General features: G+C 38.3%; 1 protein-coding gene across 1 annotated transcript; it reads right to left on the bottom strand.

Moving 5' to 3' along the window:
* Positions 1-5,761: 5,761 nt before the first annotated feature.
* On the bottom strand, positions 5,762-8,124 carry CLDN8 (claudin 8). Its single transcript, XM_022574391.2, has one exon. It carries the CDS (start codon positions 7,898-7,900, stop codon positions 7,223-7,225), a length of 678 nt encoding a protein of 225 aa, XP_022430099.1. The 5' UTR covers positions 7,901-8,124; the 3' UTR covers positions 5,762-7,222.
* Between the last annotated feature and the right edge of the window lie 2,895 nt (positions 8,125-11,019).

The following is an 11,019-nucleotide window of genomic DNA, read 5'->3' as shown; positions in this document are numbered from 1 at the left end:
AACCCCACCTTTTGCCTAGAGTGGATTAAAGATGGATCCAGAGGCAGGACAGGAATAAAGACGCAGACACAGATGAAGAGAATGGACTTGAGGACACGGGGAGGGGGAAGGGTAAGCTGGGAGGAAGTGAGAGAGTGGCATGGACATATATACACTACCAAACGTAAAATAGATAGCTAGTGGGAAGCAGCCACATAGCACAGGGAGATCAGCTCGGTGCTTTGTGACCACCTAGAGGAGTGGGATAGGGAGGGTGGGAGGGAGATGCAAGAGGGAAGAGATATGGGGATATATATATATATGTATAAGTGATTCACTTTGTTATAAAGCAGAAACTAACACACCACTGTAAAGTAATTATACTCCATTAAAGATGTTAAAAAAAAAAAAAAAGATGGCCCCAGATTATTTGATGCTCCTCCCAGGGACATCAAATATCTTTGACCAATTACAAATGGTAGAAAAGATGCCAGACCTCCTAAAAGGATTGGTGTTTTTCCACTTGGTTCCTTAGAGCCCTCAGCCACCAGGCTAGATGTCTGACTATCTTGTTAGAAAGACACGAAGAAGACCACATGTATGGGTAGAAGAGCCCATCTGAATCCACATTTCCAGATGTCATTGCCAAGGGTGAGGCAGAGAGCAGAGATGTTGTTGACTCTAGACCCCAGCTACCAGCTGAAGTCAGTGCCCCAGGCCACCTGAGTGCTATCTGATTTCCTAACCCACAAAGTCATGATATATAAAATGGTTGTTTTTTTAAGTCACCAAGTTTGGGGATAGTTTGTTTCACATCAAGAAATTACCAGATTTCTGAGCTCAGTGCAGAATATTTTTTCTCTCTTCATTCTTCTTTGATAAAAGTAAAAGCATTGTATCAAGATTCAGTGTTAGATCACAGTTGGGTTGTAAGTATGGGTGTCTTCCTTTCCCTCAGAGGGTTTTTCACCTTTAAAGTTGGAGGGCAGTTTTATTTCTAAAGCATTTCTATAATTTAACATCTAATAAATAACAGTTCCTTCTTCAAAGAGGACCTTTGTATTGCTATGGAGAAATATCTACCCACATCTCCACTTTCAAAAACAAAAAGAATGTGTGTGAAATCTGGCCCAATTCAGAAAAAAATAGAGGGAGAAAGATTATTCACTTATGATGCTTGCACAACTACATTCTTACTAGGTTGCATACAAAAAAACAAAGAAAAAATAGTCTTCAACCTTGGGCTTCATTCCTTCCCACCACCCCTCCCACATATCAATTGAAAAATGCAGAAGTAACCCATGAAAGAAGCAACCCTGAGCTACAAAGTTAATGATTTTTGAGGCTAGTGGCTAATAAGGAGGGTGGGGTATCAGGAGAAAAAACAGTTAAGAAAGAGCTGGGTATATGGATGGACTATTTTTTGTTTGTTTATTTTACTTTGTTTTGCTGACTGTATTAATACAGTTTATCCTTTAAAAATTAAAAATAAACAAGAAAAGCCAATTTTTTTTAACCCATTGGTAAGAAAGGTTGTATACATTCTTTCGTGAATTAGGACAATGCTCAATTCTGTTTTTTGTTTGTTTATTTGCTTTGTTTTTCTTTTTATAAAAGATTCTTTCTGTTTCCCATATTTTCATATAAATTTCTTGGAATTTGGAAAGGAGTCAGGAAAAGGGGTGTGGGGCAGAGAGAAGATTTACAATTGAAGGTGATTTGAGGGACAAGGAGGAAGCCCATAAACCTCTTTGTCTATCAAAGACCAAGTGTCCTTCCCAGAATGGAGAAGCAGGGTCAGTTGGTATACATCTATCTCACAGCTGGACTGGGCTGCACTGAGCTGGAGCTGGCACAGGGATGGTGATTGCTTGCAGCTAGAGGTGGTGGCCAGGATAAGCAGTGTCAAGGGATCAACCACACCTGACAATAAAAGAAGACAAGGGCATTGCAGATGAGCAAGGTCTGTAGGGAAGAATTCCTGGATGGCAAAGACATGACATGGAATCTGACAAGGCTAGAATGTGGACACTATGGACCCTGTGGCAGAAGATGAAAAGAAACAAGAAGTCTGAGGCTAGATTTTTAGATGTTCTTTGTTTTGTTTTGTTTCCCATGCTGAATATGTTGAACTTATCCGCAGGACTGGGAAAACAGCAGTTTAGAACTTGAGGATCAACCTTGACATATTTGTAGTGGTTTCCTGGACATTGATGTTGAGAAGAGTACCAGAAGACGGCAACTGGAAACCTTCAAACCCTCCTCTCAGTTCTTGTCCAAACAATTCCTTCTGTCTACTGCAAGAGTCATGGCCAACCAAGGTTCCTCTCCTTTCTAACTTCCCCTTCTTGCGGTCTCTTTAATGATTCATTGCTTCCGTATTTCCTCCAGATCAGCCATATGAGTGACACAGCTGCTGGATCTTGGGCTAGCCACAAAATGTCTTTCTTTCTCATTAAGAGGGAAATGTAGTTTTTGTTTGAAAAAGACTTATTGGATTATGGTCTTTGCTCTCTCATTTTCTTTAATTTTTAATCCACCATCATCTAGCTTCTAGGTTTGTGGTTGAAATATTTGCCAGAAGTAGTATGTTTTTCTTGTTTTGGCTGTTAGGTAATTTCTTATGATTGGTGATTGCATACTTTCTTTTTGAGCTTGGAATTTAAGACTTTAATAGTTTTTTTTTTTTAGTTTTCTCAGGCCCTCAATGAGTCTTTGTATAAGTTTGAGACTTCTTTTTTTTTTACCATCAACCTTTTTTTTTTTTTTTTTTCTTTAAGTGATTGCCACTGCTTTCATCTATTTTTTATTCCTCTCTCTGAATTTGCCCCTTAGGTCCTTGAACTTGTTCTCCAAGTTCTTTATATTTTTCCTTATGAGTTACATCTTTTTCTCCTTAACTTTTTCTGTGATTGCTCTGTGTTTGGAGCTTTTCTTCTACTTGATCTTCCAAACCTCCAGTTTTTCCCACAGCACTGACCTCCCTCAAGGCTTCCTTCCCTGCAGACTTTTTAAATGTGAAAGTTCTGTTATTTCAGGAAAAAGAAGCTCTTTAATTCTATGATTCAACCTCCCTTTGGCTCTTACAGCTAGAGTTTGTTTGTGTAAGACATCTCTCTTTCCCAGGAGATCATTTCCTCAAAGATCCTCTGCCAGTTGTGGGCACTCAGTTTACACTTCCTTTTTCTGTTTATTGAGTCCCATTTGGTGTTAAGTGATTCTAGGATCTCTTTTCTTGTGGAAGTTAAGTTGTTGTAATTAGCAATAGCCCACCGTAGGGTGACAGGGATTCTCATTGTTGGCTGGTGATCTAATGACCTGAAAGTTGCTGTCTCTCTCCTGGGGCCCTGGGATGTACCCTCTCTGCCTCCCTCTCTCTCTCTCTCTCTCTCTCTCTCTCTCAATATCCTCACTCTTAGTGACAGTTCTCTCTGAGGCCCCAGGACAAGCAAGAAGATACCCTGTACTTGAGTCTCCCACAGTTTTGCTGGCCCTGATTATCCACCTTGAGACTACACAGGTGTACAAATGCCACCCTCCTTCAAAGACTATTTATGAAGCAGGTAAGGCCCACATTTCTCTTCCTGCCTGTCTCACCCCAGCACAGGGCTTTGGGCCTAGCCTTGGGCCTCTGCACCAGGAATCTCTTGCTTCTCATGACTCTCAGAATTGAACACAGTACTGCTCTTTCCTTCTGGAATCTGGCAGGGCCTGAAGGTTTGCATAAAGCTGGTCTCTTTGCTTTGCCTGTTGGCTGGGTCCCAGCTACTGCTCTGCTTTGCACAGTGGGAGGTGGGATCAGAGTGGGGAGGAAGGGCTTGCAGGGATATTGTTCCAGCAGCTCTTGGAGGCCTTCTCAGGGAAAGGAAGGAGGCCTGGTGAATTTGAAATATGATATGAGTCTAAAAAATAGAATATATTCCAAGGAAAAAGGTAATGGATATCAGGAACTGAGAATCAGTAAATTCTGTAGAAGTTGGGAGGGAGGAGAGAGAGGAGCTTAGGGGTAGCAAAGACTGATGATGAGGTCCACCCTGGGACTCAGGGGGAAAGGGTGCTGGGACCAGTGAGTCATAGGGAGGCTTGGAGCTGGGACAGTGAGATGACATTTATTGTGCAGAAGGTTAACTCTGGGAGAGATGTCTCTGGACAATATTACAGTAGGAAGAGTACAGCCTCTTGGATTAGGGGATATATATATATATATATATATATATATATATATATATATAATCTTTGATACTCAGTATTCTCATGATTTCTTAAGTAATTCATAGAATTCTTAGAGGATTGATGTGGTAAGAAAAGAAAAGGCCAAGCACCTGGGAGGCTTGCAATGAAGGCTACATTTCTTGCTCTTGTCTCTGGTTAGACTGAAAATTCTTTGAGAACAAAAACTGTCTTGGCCATCCCCATATCCCTAGCACTTAAGGTAATGCAGCTTAATACCAATTTTTGCAGTGTGGGAGGGGGTCATTTTGGATACAGATTCAGCAGAAGTGGTTCAGGGTAGGGGCTGCAGGTGGTACAGTATGAAAGAGGAAAAAGTCCACCTGTAAGCTGAGGGCATAAAACTATACCCCCCACCTCCCTGTGTTCTTTTTGTCACACCACATTTTTCCTCCATAAGACTAGAATATCAAACATCCTTTCTGCACATAATTTGTCACCAGTCAAACCATTTCCTTATACCAGTGCATATTTTTCAGGATATTAAAGAAGACATTTGGCATATGAATTATTCTAGTTTTGGACATCCATTTTATAATTGTTATCATACTCGTTATACACTGATGTTACTGTGTGATAAAGTTTGCCATGAAGATTATAAGACAGATTTTACTTCTTGTCTCTTATCATCTTCTAAGGCATTTGGATTTACCTTACAGGCAATGGAGCATTCCTTCAAGGATTATGGGCAGAACGTGATGGGGTCTGACTTGCATTCTAGAAAGAACTGAGCTAGGAACATGGAGGATAGCTGGAGGAAGGCGTAACACAAGTCTAGAGGGTAGGAAAGAGAGATGTTAGTAAGGTGGAAAGTTGGAGAAAGATTTCAGGGATACTCAAAAGGTGATGCCACAGAAAACTAGCAATGTTAGAATTCTGCTTTAGGGAAAAGAAGATTAAAAGAATAAACTGAGTTTGGGATATCCAGGAGAGCTTTCTAAGTAAAAAGGATGTTTGATTAAAGGCTGGTGCTTAGAAGATTGGACTTTTCTTTTTTTCTCCAAAATGCTTAGTTAGTTTTCCTTTATTTTTGCTCTTATGAATGTTTTGACCCAAAACTGCCTAAGGTAAATTAGTATTAGGCTATTGGAAAATCACCAATCTCAGAAAAACACTAAAAGTTTTCACAACTAACAGTAGTTAAGCAAGTCATTTTCACATACAAAAATCAGTTTGTAAACTAGACATTGCTGAAGAAAATCTACTTGCCCTGAAGAAAAAGAGCATGGACTGTGAAATCAGACAGTCCTTATTTTTTCTCCTGACTCTATTGGGTAATCAGTAAACTGTTCTGAGGGGCCCTCATTGAACTAATCATATCAATCTCATAAAAGATTTAATGATATAATTCATATAAAGAAGTAGAGGTCCTAGTATATAATCCATGTCCCTAAGACATTACCCACTGTTATTAATTAACACTACTTCTCAGAGGTAGAAACATATTTAGCTATAGAAATTTTTTACATAAATGGCTATTACAAACATAATATTTATAGGATATAGATTTTTGGGGGGTAACTTATAGCATTATCTTAATAAATTACAAATATCTGCATCAAATATTAGTATGGGAATCCAATCATTGTAAGGTTGTTAAATGATATATGATACTTTATATTCTCAAAAATTAATGCTGAATCTAACTTTATCTTTAAAATGTGACTTTGATAGTCTTTTTTCAAAACTGCAAAGATGAAAATATCAAGTTTTTAAACTCTACAAGTTAACAAAATAGAAAAAGTGGAGAATAATGAAAGACTATAAACTTAATATAAAAAGGCACAATTTATTAATACAAAAGACATAAAGCAGGTAACATACATAGTTGTTTAAGGTAGAAAAATGTAGATACAAACTTTCAAATCCGTTAACTGTTGGATCAAATTTGGGGAAAACACAAGATAGAGTAATTCTATACCTTAGTAAAGTTGAACAAAAATGGAACAAATTAAAAAAAATTTTATCTTTGAAGGACTTAAAGGACAATTTTGACTGAAGTATCCACATAGGAGAAGATACAGTTCACAAGGGACAGCTCAGTTTTGTTTTTTAGTAAGCAAATAAAGACATATTATTTTTCTCTTCTGTTATTTACATTAATGAAAACCCAAAGTCTGTATACAAATAGTTATTAAAATATACATATACATATATGATTTCTTGTCAAAATGTATCCTTCTCCAGCCACAAAAACTTAAAAAGAGGAAAAAAATTTTTCACCTTCCTGAAGTCTTTAATGTTTCTAAGACTATAGTTTTATCTTTCTTCTCAGTATAGCTCTGGAAAAGCAGTTTGAATGCAAAGCCCCTTGACAAAATAGCTCCCTTTTAAAAGCTGTTCATTTAATATACAAGAAAAGGAAGGCCTCTGGGGAATGAGGATAAAGGAGTTAGGATTTCTAACTCCTGGGCTGAAAAATAGGATCTCAAAAAACCATTTAGTTCCCTTTACACTGCTGATTAAAGCCTTCATTTTAACCTTCATTATAAATCAAGTGCATTCATCACTAAGCTGTTTTTAAACAATTAATATTAACCTTCTTCAATCTTATCCCTGGTTCCCCTGAAAAGCAATAGTTGAATTCTATTTATTCAGTGTAATGAATCAGTGTTTCATTTAAAATAGAACGATATAAGCCTGTCTCTATTTATGCGACATAAAAACGTCACTCTCATCTATATGCATAACGCTATGCCATAAAGAAATCACAGTTGTAAAATAATCGTCTTTAACAATGTCATTTTGAAGTAACTGATAAAAGGAGAAAACAGCACGAACCATTTTAGAAAACAAATGACTGCACTTTCTAGAACAATCAGAGCAATGTGTATAATATCTCATTTGGCTGAAATCGCTTATAGAATCACGAAGAGCTGATGCACGGTTCCTGTAATTGATAGCAGGCAGTTAAGAACAGCAAATCAGCGTTTTTGGGGGGGTTCATTTTTAGAAAATAGTGGATATTTTTGTCATCTGCATGGCTTTATAGCTAGTTTAAAAATATACACAACTACACATACTGACTTTTGGAGTACACACTCGGTGACTTCTTTTCCATGTGATAGCTTTTCTGGGTCGTTCGGTGGGAAGGTATGGAATATCTGTAGCTACTGCTTTTTTCATTGCAACAAGAAACACAACAGAACAGTGCCCCTCCAGCGATCAGCACCAGTGCCGTGGTCCAGCCTATGTAGAGGGCTTCTCCCAGCTCACGTTTTTGGGCAATGTCCACTATTGGGTTGTAGAAGTCTCTGATGATGGAATTGGCAACCCAGCTCACAGGGATGAGCACCACAAGGCCAGTGACAATGAAGACTACTCCAGCCGTTAGCAGGATGTAACCCTTCACCTTCTCATCGTCCCCGGTGCATCTGGTGCACTTCATGCCAAGGACTGCCGTCATGAAAGCCAGGAAGGACAGCACAGAGGCAGCACACATCAGTCCTCTGGATGCCTGTAGGTCCGGAGAGAGAGCCAGCAGGGAATCGTAGATTTTGCACTGCATTCTGATATTAGCGTGCCTCATGCAATTCATCCACAGTCCTTCCCAGAGGTTTTCAAAAACCACAATGTTGCTTCCAATGAAGGCAGACACTCTCCACTGAGGCATGATGGTGACAGCCACTGTCCCCACCATTCCAACACCACCAAGCACCAGTCCAGCGATTTGCAGGGCATAGGTAGCCATTCTCCTCCAGGATGGATTTTATCTGACAGGACTCCTGAGCCGGTAGGGCTACTCTGAAGCAAGGTTCTCTGAGTCCCAGGGGAGAAGAGTTTTCCTGTAGTAATGAACTCAGAACTCAGTGGTTTTTCAAATAAGAGCTGCTGTGCTACTTCTAACCAGATTAAATGCAGTGTTGGCTGGCTGAGGTGCCCACTCACCCTCACTCCACTGACTACCGCAGGTAAACTTACAAATCAGGTGGGGCAACTTTCTCAGCCAGTAAGAGGGGGATGGTAACTCAGGTGTGTCTAAGCCTGCAAGAGATACTTTGGAACTGCTAGACCTGCACATAAACATTCTTTGTACTTTTCATTTGTCCAAGAAGACAGCAGTATATTTACCTGGAGGCATAATTAGGAATGCTTGCACGATCATCAAGAAATGCATCAATCCCTTGAGATATGAAAGCTGCAACTTGTACTGGCAATGCGGAAACTTTTAGTAAGAGCTGCTGTAACCAAGACACAAAATAAAATCTCTGCCTAAGAACTTTGCTAGAACTGTCACAGTGCCAAAGTGGAAGGAGAGCAGAGGATTGATAGATTGCTCATACCTGAGAAACCACATTCTTTGGGACACATATGATCCAAGTGGTTGATATTTGTCTACAACTTCAAAGCAAGCTTGACTGTAGTGAAATCAGGGAACAGATCATGCCAAAGGACAAAATAAGGCTCAAGTAATTAAATATACAACGTCGTCCTCCTCCATGGCACCGAACACATGTTGTTTTCTTTTGAGCCAGGGAGACTACTCATTAGTATTTTCCTGATAATCTTGATTTCTAAGGAAAAAAAAAATTGCAGAAACAAGAAAAAAGAATCCATGCGATTTTCTTCTGGTTTCTTCTTCTGGATTCTTATGTAGCAAGCACTCACAATAGCAATTAAATGATGCAATGGCTTACAGGCTGCTAGCTTATTCTGTGGCTCTATCTTTACTACTCTGTCTTCCTAGACCTAAGCGACTAGAATTCTACAGATGGTGCAAGTATCCTAAGTCTATACAAAGGGCTGATATTTCTAAATAAATATTTACTGGACAAAATGACTATATTCATCAAATCAACTAAATTTGTCAATTAAACTTGTCTTTAATACCATGTCTGCAGGAGGAGGTAGAAACCCCTAATGTAATGCATTTTCAACGGTCTCATCTCAAAATAATAACGATGACAACAGTGGAGCTAAAATATACATGTTGATCTGGGAAAACTCCACTAGCGATTTTCTTCTGGAGGGCACCTTGAATGTACTGTCCTGTCTTTCCATACTTCAAACGCTAATTTCCTTTCATTTTTGCATCATAAAAATGATCTTTTATTTACAATTTTACTTCTTCTCTGCTTCCTTGTACTATCTTAAATCTGAGTATGGAAGAAAGCATCCCCTGCTCACTTGTTAAACTTTGAAAACTTAATGGTCCAAAACATCTTAGTGGTTTACAGAGGTTAAAACAAAAGTACTTTGAAGGAGGGGAAGAAAAAGATGCCAAAATAAACTGTCTTCTAAAAAAAAAAAAAAAGTAGGAATGTCTGGTAGGCCCAGTTGTTATTATTTTATTAGACTGGACACGTTGAAATTAAGAAAAAAATAAAAGCTGATATTTACAGTAATTTTCCTCATTTGTTGGCCTCATTTAAGGATGAACCTAGAGCATATCCCTTTTGCTAACAGAAAATATCTAGCATTTTCTCCCTCAGGTTTGTATCAGTTACAGACTTGTGGTGGAGGGGGACATAAGTTAACCTTGGAAAAGTAATCTGTAATCCATAAAAAGAGAGTTGAAATCAAAACAGCAGACTATTATTATTTTTATCCTGAATTGCCAACCTGGACAAAGGGAATGACTTGACAGAATTGGAAAATGAAAAAGGAATGACATAACTGGTTGAGATAATGACAAACTAAAACAATATATATATATATATGTATATTTTATATATATATACACACACATATATACACATATATGTGTGTATATATGTGTATATATATTTACATTTGTAGGGAAGCAAATCAAAATCTCTAAATTCATGTGACTTGTTTTTAAGGAGTCCGTTTGAATATTGCAGAATATCTACATAAAAACAGGAAAACTTGTGATAGAAATAGGTATCTACATATTTGAGAGCCTCAGCCTTCACCTAGGAGCTGCCTCCTAGGTGTGGATTGATGTACCCGTTGCCTTCATGCACTATCAAACCTCTCTTCCTTGAAGCATTAAGCTTTATTTACCAAGACCTTATTTCACACAAAAATATTTCCCCCATTTCAAAAATACTGGTACTTTACTCCTGAAATTTTCTTAGCCAAAAGATTATGATCAGAATGAGAAATCAACCTTGGGTTCTCATTAGAATAATTATAGAGTTAGCTGTCCTATCAGGAACTAGCCCAGGGCCTTCAGGCAGGTTTCTTATCACACAGCGATCCAGTTATCCCCATGATATTCTGAAATAACTGTGCCCTAAAGGTCAGAGGAAATGAGAAAGACAGGGAAAAATGGCAATACTAAGTTTTCTAGGGACAGAAAGCCCTAAATTCAGAGCTTAAAAAGTCAAGTTCACTGTTTACTGACTTTACCGTAATACTATGTCCCTGAGGTGATTAACTTGTCTACAAAATTCAGATAGCAATAATGCTTAGAGAATTAGCTGATTAATAACATTTTTTAATCTTCTTTAATTTAGAACTACAGAGCAACTTACAGAGATTGTTCTATCATTTGTATTCCATTTTTAGGAAGAACCAAAATATTAACAAGAACCCAAGAAAGAAAAGCATGCCCATGTTGACCCACTATGCTCCCCTTGTCTCTAGAGATCTCCCTTTTGTCTACATTATCAAAAGCATGATTTAAGTTTGGCAATTAAATTTACTAAATTAAATTTAGTCCTGACAGCTACATAACACATGCAAATGCTTCTTCTTTATAAATGATAGCACACAATGTCACTGTCAGACTGCCCTTGTTTTTGTCATCCTTACTGTTACAGCAGTTAATCTTTAACCAACAACTCTTTAGTCTGCGGTTCCTATTAGTTCTCATCACTACTTGAAATAATCTTTGTTTCTGCC

Source organism: Delphinapterus leucas, chromosome 4 (assembly GCF_059928025.1).
Source record: "Delphinapterus leucas isolate spDelLeu-1000000601 "Yukka" chromosome 4, BTC_Dleu_Yukka2, whole genome shotgun sequence".
Taxonomy (NCBI): Eukaryota; Metazoa; Chordata; class Mammalia; order Artiodactyla; family Monodontidae; genus Delphinapterus; species Delphinapterus leucas.
The sequence above is the reverse complement of the archived record's forward strand: the minus strand, read 5'-3'. Positions and strand labels throughout refer to the sequence as shown.